Source organism: Centruroides sculpturatus, unplaced genomic scaffold (genome assembly GCF_000671375.1).
Source record: "Centruroides sculpturatus isolate CEXI.00-Female unplaced genomic scaffold, Cexi_2.0 scaffold1947, whole genome shotgun sequence".
In the NCBI taxonomy this organism is placed as follows: Eukaryota; Metazoa; Arthropoda; class Arachnida; order Scorpiones; family Buthidae; genus Centruroides; species Centruroides sculpturatus.
In genome coordinates, this window is record NW_019386082.1 from 44,482 (window position 1) to 53,530 (window position 9,049).

General features: G+C 32.1%; 1 protein-coding gene across 1 annotated transcript in view; it reads right to left on the bottom strand.

The window, feature by feature from the left end:
- Window positions 1-6,981: 6,981 nt before the first annotated feature.
- The window catches only part of LOC111613478 (bromodomain-containing protein 8-like), a 44,395-nt gene continuing 42,327 nt past the window's right edge, over window positions 6,982-9,049 (bottom strand). The window contains exon 23 of the mRNA XM_023354831.1: window positions 6,982-7,326. Within this exon, the coding sequence (XP_023210599.1) occupies window positions 7,255-7,326 (72 nt within the window). The 3' untranslated portion in view covers window positions 6,982-7,254. The remainder of the gene's footprint in view (window positions 7,327-9,049) is intronic.

The following is a 9,049-nucleotide window of genomic DNA, read 5'->3' on the forward strand; positions in this document are numbered from 1 at the left end:
TATATATATATAAAACAACACTAATTTTTTTATCTTTTCTAAGTTATTTTTAAGTTATTGTTACATTGTGTTATGTAAGTTAAGTTTTAGTATCATTTCCTTTCTCCCTCTCTTCCACCACCAGTTTACACCTCCACCGTCATCTATCCTCAAAGGTAAAGTGCAAATAAAACTACATTTTTTTTAATCAATTATTATCCTATTATGCTTATTTATACATTTACAACTACAAAATGCATTTTTCAGTGTTTTCCTTACTATAGTTATTTTTTTTAAATGTACCACTTAGCAACTACTCTCACTTCCTCAGCAGTTTACTTACAAATATAATCAAACACCAAACAATTTGCTGAGCTTATTATTATTATTATAGCTTATTATTATGTGTTTGATTATATTTGTACCACTTAGCTTTAATTTGAGTGTGTTTTTCGTGTTGGAATGAATTATTTGGTTTTACATGTAATCATATGGAGAAATATGATTCACCTTATGACATTTTCATGATACGATCTCAGTTTAGGAATGGATTAATTTCGTATCCTGAGGTACCACTGTATAATCAATATAATGATTTCATAATATATGTAATTACTATTTATATTGATGGAACAAATAGGAAATATTAAATTTTCTTAATGTTCAGAAAAGTGAAACTAACACTTGTGAAAAATAAATAAAATCCTCATTTAAAAAAAACAGAGACAATGCTGCTATTGTTAAACAACAATGCAAACTTTTCAGTCATCACTGCAGAATAATAAGATTGAAGAATTAACTTATTTCTTTACTCAATTTATCTGTTGTAGTTTCTGATTTCTTGGAACAAGAAAGAAAGAAAAAAAAAATACTATTGGTAAAAGAAAGGTAATTTCAGAATAAAGAAGATATTTAAATACAATATGACAAAATAATTCACAGCAGAAGTTTTAAAAATTGCTTACAACAGCTTATGAGTAAGTGCAAAAACATATTTAAGATAATTTTGTTGAGAAGCTATAACATTAAAAACTGTTCATTCTAATTATATGGATTTCTTTTAAACTGATTAAATTTGAAACTTACTCATCCAAAATTTGGCAGTTATGATTTGATTGCAAAGAATTGCAATCAATATTTTATACTTTGATAATGGATCATTCCACAAAACAAGCAGATTTGAATTCTTATTTATCTTTGTGGAATGACAATCTTGTGGAAAGATTCTTCTTGTCTAAAACTATGCAAAATTACTTTGAGAAATTTTCAACATTAAGTATCTTCTATAGTTTTTAGACAGAGACGAGTATAAAGAAAAATCAACTCCACTTATGTTTAATGATATGACAAGAATATACCATATTTTCTTCAGAAAGTCAAAAGTCAAATTGGAAGTGATGCAATGGGCTAGATTATATGTCAATTTAATAATAGGTACTAACATCTGATTAATAAGTTTAATTTAATAATCAGGTGTTAGTANAATTTTGATAGTGTAGGTGCTAGAATAAAGAAAAAATATTTAAATAAATATAAGAAATAAGTTAGCAAATTTTACATAATAAATAAAAAGATTAAATCTTCTATAGTTTTTAGACAGAGATGAGTATAAAGAAAAATCAACTCCACTTATGTTTAATGATTTGACAAGAATATACCATATTTTCTTCAGAAAGTCAAAAGTCAAATTGGAAGTGGTGCAATGGGCTAGATTATATGTCAATTTAATAATAGGTACTAACATCTGATTAATAAGTTTAATTTAATAATCAGGTGTTAGTATCCATTAATCATTAAAGTGAAACTGTTATTTGAGAAGCCTATGGTTTTTCTGTACTTAAACAACAGTACAACTTCTGTGTATATGTTGCCTACTTGGACCTTGTTTATTAGTAGGACTTATACTGATAAAGTTTCTGATTAGTAAAGAGATGACATCTTAGTCAAAAGTCAAAACAAAATATCTTTATTTTCACCTAAAAATAAAGATATTTTATTTTCTTCTAACTTTTCAGAACTTCAGAAACTTCACCAGTATAATAAGTCCTATTAATAAACAAGGTCCAAGTAGATAATATATATACAGAAAGTAAAACACTAAGAACAAACAGGTAAAAAGAATTAACAGTACAACTTGTTCAATTTGAAAAATGAATAAAATGAAAACCTTGTCTGTTTTAGAAAATTTATCACAAAAAGTATTTCAATAATCCACAATCATCATCATATTTTAAAAATTACTTCAAACTTTCTCAATATCTTATATCTTCAATAATAATGATGATAATAATAATAATAAACTTACCTTATCACCATCACTTTTTCNACTTATCATCATCAAACACTGGTAATATTGAACAGGAAATGAGGTGAAATTCAAGTATTTTAGAGGCATGTACGGTACGAGTAATAATTTTGATATATCCTGTTACTGCTATTGAAGAACCTAATTAGGCTCTTACATTAAGTAATTATATATTGATAGCATATAAATTATGGCCTGTCCATAAATTATGTAATAGATATATGCGTTACATAATTCCCTGCATACCCATAAATTATGTAACCCATATATCCATTACATAATTTATGGGTATGCAGGGAATCGTTACTATGCATTAAAGGAAACTGGGGGTTTTATATAGAAACTTAACATGATGATAGGATCTCAACCGTTGAGAAAAAGAAAGATTCATTTTTGTTGCATGGCCGTTCACTATGCAACACTTCAGAAACAGATTTGTCACTGCTTTTACGTTATAGGCTTACATTTAATTTATAAAATAACGTTCCGTACTCCGTGCTGTGTATTAATTTATAGTAAAATTAAGGGACTGGTCGAGGATATGCGTTACGTAATTTTAAGGGTGGATATGTGCGGCATCATACAAAACGTTTCAAGTTGAAAAGCATAATAAAAATAGCATTACGAATTTATTGAAGATAAGTTCAATTTGTTGGCCCAAGATTGCTTGTAAGCGCTCTTCTTCCCATGTTAGTTGCTATTTTCCACGGAGAATCTCAACTCATTTATCCTCAATTATGTATATATATAAAATTGCTTGTCCTGATTGACTCATTCACTCATTGATTCATCATCGTCCAGAGCAAACCGCTGAACCTAAAGAGGTGAAATTTGGTAAACAGTTGGGGTACGTCATGAAAACGCTCACTAAGAAGGGATTTTTCAAAATTCCCCAGCGGGGGGGAGAGGGCGAAAATTAAGGCTTTGCCGGAAAAACGGCTTCTACTGTACTATTTTACATGCGATTTTTTGTTTTTAATTGCGTTTTAGTAGGGTACACCAAGGGAATGCACACTTGGAAGGGATTTTTCGAAATTCCCCAGCGGGGGGAGAGGGAAAGGATTAAAGCTTAACCGGAAGAACGGCTTCTACTGTACTATTTTACATGCATTTTTTTGTTACATTTAGTCTTCATTAAATACTTAAGTGTATTAAATTAATAACATTTCAGACATTGTTATAAATATTTTTATATATTTCGATTTTTTAACCAAATGTTCGAACCTTTTTAAATTCGAATTTGTTATTGCGTATTGGTTCGATTATAGAACGGTTGTAAACGTTCCAGAAAATTGATCAAATTGAAAATAGTTTGTTTGATTCTCAGCAATTCTCATCATTTTCGGCGGTAGGTGTTATATAACAATTACTATGGTTGTTAAAGTACTGAATATAAATGGGGTTTGCTTGCAAAACCTCCGCGGGCGAAGTCGCGGGTAACAGCTAGTATTAACATAATTCTTAATCAGAAATCTTTCATTAAAATGCAAGTCACATATTCACGATTTTGTTGAGTTATAAATCTTTTCGAGAAATTAAACGTTTCCACTTACCTAAAACTGGTTCGGAAGTGCTGTAAAAAATGCCGCTTCTCATCAGATTTAGTATCCAGACTTACACTCAGTCGCAAAATACTTATTCGGCACGCTTTTGTTTCTTTTACTCGTAGAGAAAAATTACAAAATACAAGAAAACGACAAAATTACCTATTAACAAACCGGATAAACTAACTTATCGCCGCAAAGCGACTCGAGCGCCAGCTATCGGCTATCTGACACATTAACTTTATTTTAGAGTATAGCTCAAAGACCAGTATATCTATCGATTCTGGTAGCACCTCCAAAGTAAAAGAAACACTAGTAAATTTTCCAAAACTATTTTCCTTAGTAATATTCATTTTTCTATTTATATTATGTCGTATTTTAATTCTATGTTACTTATGGATTAGCAGCACATAAAGTGCAGCCGGATGGCCGAGCTGTCAAGGTGGCAGCCTACCGCTCTGGGGGACCCGGGCTCGAAAAATCCCCAGGAATTTTTAGGGGGTGGTCCGTTCGGATATGTCGGGCCCCATTGTGGGCCTGGCCGAACCCATAATGGGCTTGCAAAAAAAAGGCCCTCTTAGTGCCCACAGGGCGGGGAGTTAAAAAAAAAGTCACATATGGTAGGAATTTTATTGAATTCGCATTAAAAATTTTTTATCCGCTGAATTTGACTCTCCAAGATTAAATCCTAAGTGTATCACTGGTCCACACATTAGTATTCTGTGTGTTTATGCGTTAATAAAATACAGTCAACTCGCATTAATTAATACGAATCGCTAGTAGAACGGTAGTTAGTTCGCTTTCTCGAAAATTCGTATTAACAATTTTCAGGTCAAGGTTGTATAATATACGAAGGGATTAATAGGCAATCGAAACCTCTAAATTATAATATTTTGAATTAATTTACCAAATAAAGTTAAATAAAATAAATTATTCATCTAAATGATTTTCGAATCAAACAAAATGAGATGATATTCGCCGTTTGTGTGGAGCAGTATATAAGACTGGTTAAAAGGATGGACGTCCTTAAACTTCAATCTAGGTTCATCAGTGGCCAAGCGGTTCCTGGGAGTTCGGTCGTGAGTTCACGCCTCGCTCGGATGGGCTGGCCACAGGCTGGCCACAGACAAAACTGGCTACCAACCAAATGAATGAAACAGCTTTTTCCCGCCGCAAAGCGACTCGAGCGCCAGCTATCGGCTATCTGACACATTAACTTTATTTTAGAGTATAGCTCAAAGACAAGTATATCTATCGATTCTGGTAGCACCTCCAAAGTAAAAGAAACACTAGTAAATTTTCCAAAACTATTTTCCTTAGTAATATTCATTTTGCTATTTATATTATGTAGTATTTTAATTTTATGTTACTTATGGATTAGCAGTCACATAAGGTGCAGCCGGATGGCCGAGCGGTCAAAGCGGCAGCCTACCGCTCTGGGGGACCCGGGCTCGAATCCGAACGGGTCGAAAAATCCCCAGGAATTTTTAGGGGGTGGTCCGTTCCGATATGTCGGGCCCCATTGTGGGCCTGGCCGAACCCATAATGGGCTTGCAAAAAAAGGCCCTCTTAGTGCCCACAGGGCGGGGAGTTAAAAAAAAAAGTCACATATGGTAGGAATTTTATTGAATTCGCATTAAAAATTTTTTATCCGCTGAATTTGACTCTCCAAGATTAAATCCTAAGTGTATCACTGGTCCACACATTAGTATTCTGTGTGTTTATGCGTTAATAAAATACAGTCAACTCGCATTAATTAATACGAATCGCTAGTAGAACGGTAGTTAGTTCGCTTTCTCGAAAATTCGTATTAACAATTTTCAGGTCAAGGTTGTATAATATACGAAGGGATTAATAGGCAATCGAAACCTCTAAATTATAATATTTTGAATTAATTTACCAAATAAAGTTAAATAAAATAAATTATTCATCTAAATGATTTTCGAATCAAACAAAATGAGATGATATTCGCCGTTTGTGTGGAGCAGTATATAAGACTGGTTAAAAGGATGGACGTCCTTAAACTTCAATCTAGGTTCATCAGTGGCCAAGCGGTTCCTGGGAGTTCGGTCGTGGGTTAGCGCCTCTCCAGGACATGCTGACCACGTGGAGTTTTCTGGGTTTTCTTCAAGTTAATAACACCTAAATAGAAGCCAGTTTTTCATAAAAGTCCTCTTGGAAGTCCTCCATTTCCTCCTACAGACATATTTCCGACATGTAAAAATTGATTTTATTGACAATATAGTGATAACTATTTAATAAATTCTTTTTCGTTCTTAAATTCGTACTCGTTTAATTTTTACTTATCCTCATCAAACAGTGGTAGTGTTGAATAAGGAAATGAGGTGAAATTCTAATTGTTTAGAGGCATGTACAGTACAAGTAATAATTTTGACGTAATTCTGCAAAAGCAGTAAGACTAATTCGGCTCATAAACAAAGTTAAGTAATTATATAGTATATAAGGGGCTATCCATAAATTATGTAATAGTAACATAATTTGTCAAGGATATGCGTTATGTAATTTATGGACGATACCTAAATTGATAACTTTAACTAGAGTATGAAATATAGAATAGATACTCCATATTAAAACAGTTTCCTTAGAGATGGACAGACAGACTGGAAAATTAAAACAACAAATTGGGGTGGTATAACAGTTCAATTTATTGTCTCCACGATTGCTTATAAATGCTCATCTTTAAACTTGTGTCATCCTTTGTTTAAAATCAAATTAGTAGTAAAACTTTTTGTAATATAAATATTATTAATACATAAATTTCATGTACAGTACCTGATGTTTTCAACTGAATAACATATCTGATCTTACTATTAGAGATAAAATTTATTTCTAATTAGGAATAGTTACAACTTATTTTAAAAATTCTTGCATACATTTCTCATTTTTCAATTGAACTATAGGATAGTATGAATTTATATTTATGTATGTAATATCACAATTTTATTTGGTAAATTTGCAATGTAAGAGTACACAAAAAAAAAAAACTAAAATTGCTAGTAAATTATAAGAGTTATGTACCAAATATATAAAATTTAGCAAAAAATGTATTAAAAACATTTGCATTATAATGCAAAGTGGTTTTTCATTCTAACCTAATGTTTTTTTGTATATGTTTTATGGTTTTTATGGAAACTGTTGTACATTATATATTAAACATTTATTTATTAAGTAGTTATTAATCATAACTTAAACACTTATTGAAAATGTTTGTCTTTCAAGTGTCTAAAGCATTCTCAACTTACTAATCATTATAAAATCTAAACATTTGACATACCTGATCTCCTGTATACTGCATAAAATTTCAATAATACTTAGAAAATTTTTATTAATAAAGATATTACAAAAGTTTTTTATGACTATGAAATGGAATGTTTCTGTACAAAAGACTTTTTACGAATAACTTAATTATTCTCGTGTTCTTCGTTTCTTTGCTTTTGGTTCGCTGTCGGTCATGTAAGGATACTTCCTTTTGTCATCCTAGAAAAATTTTAATGTTTTAGACATTTGTTCATTATTACTACTGATAATGAATTTAAAATATTTTAAACATCCCATATACCCTTAAATGCTTATTTAAGTTGTTTTTATAAACAAATATTACTGTTAAATTTTCTTTGCAGAGTATATTAAATCACTAAGAGAATGCTGGGAACATCATTTGTAAGTATAAAGGTCTACAGTGTATTCAGTCTTGAAACTTAATTCCAAACATATATGAACCCATAAGAACAAGAATTAATGTGTCCACAAGCTAAATGAGTCTAAAATTGTTCATCCAGAATAGAATTTGTTGAAACTGTCCTGATTACTTTCACCATGGTAAATACTTAAAACAGAATGCATAATTCAGGAATCAGAACTTTTATTTACTGACTTAATAAAGTTTTCATTCCTTAATTAAGCCTTCTGTTTTAAGTATGTATCATTTGTTGCTTGCACATACAGTGGTACCTCAGGATACAAATGCTCCAGCATACGAAATTTTCAGGATACGATATGAAATTCGAACATACATGGGTAGGCTGAAAAGTAATGCACACATGCTTGTAGAACACAAACAAAAACAAATAGCAAGATCAGGCAAAAAGTACATTAAAGTACAATTCTTAAGCTTCAAAATCATATATTTATTTTTCAACATAGTCACCGTTAAGGATAACACATTTCTCCCAACGTGCAACAATTTTTTTCATTCCGTCACTGAAAAATTATTCCGACTTTTCTCGAATCCAGAACTTGACAGCTGCCTTCAACCTCATCGTTTGAGGTGTAATGATCACCTCTTGAGTAGAGGAAAAAATAAAAATTGCAAGGCGCAAGATTGGGGGAATAAGGAGGGTGTGGAATCGGTTCGAACTTCAGGTTTCGCAAAGCCTCTCCAGTTGTGCGCGAGATGTGTGGACGAGCGTTCTCTTGTTGCAAGTTTATTGGTGCCAGGCTGCCTCTAACATGTCAAACTCAACATCAGAGATGTTTTAGAGTCTGTATGTACTGAGAAGAATTAAACATTGCAATAAGGTGCAACGGTATTTGTCTGTGGCAGTGATCGGACTTCCGCTGTGTGTTTCATCAACAATTATGGCTTTTCCAGGCTCGCAACCACCAAATTTTATTATTCATCGATTTACAGTAGACCTACCAACAGCATCATTATCATAAACAGCCTTTAAACAATGATGAATCTCAGTAGGAGTCACTTTTTCAGCAGTTAAAAATTTGATAACAGCACGCTGTTTAAGTCACTTTGACATAGAACTAGAACACGTCTCCATATTTCCACTTCTCAAAATATACTGAATGAACGCAACAACCTCAAACTGCACATGCGCATAGAGGGGAAATGTTACTTCCATATGCCACCTGGCATGTTTCTGAAAATCATTTCGTCCACGCTCTACAAGCATGTGTGCATTACTTTTCAGCCTACCCTTGTATTTTTGCTCCACGATATGAACAAAAACTCACCATACAATGTTACATTAATTCGCAGCGCCATTTTTTATTCACTTCTGTTTATCGGTCTCAGTCTGTGTGCTTGCTTTGTCGTGGAAGGATCTCGTTTGATAAACAAAATCTTGAGGTATTATCAGAAAGTGACTGATTTTATTGAAAAGAAACATAAAATTACAGTACTGTATTAGACTTACGGTACCTAATTTACATACTGTACAGACAATAGTTAGCGTAAAAATCTCCGTAG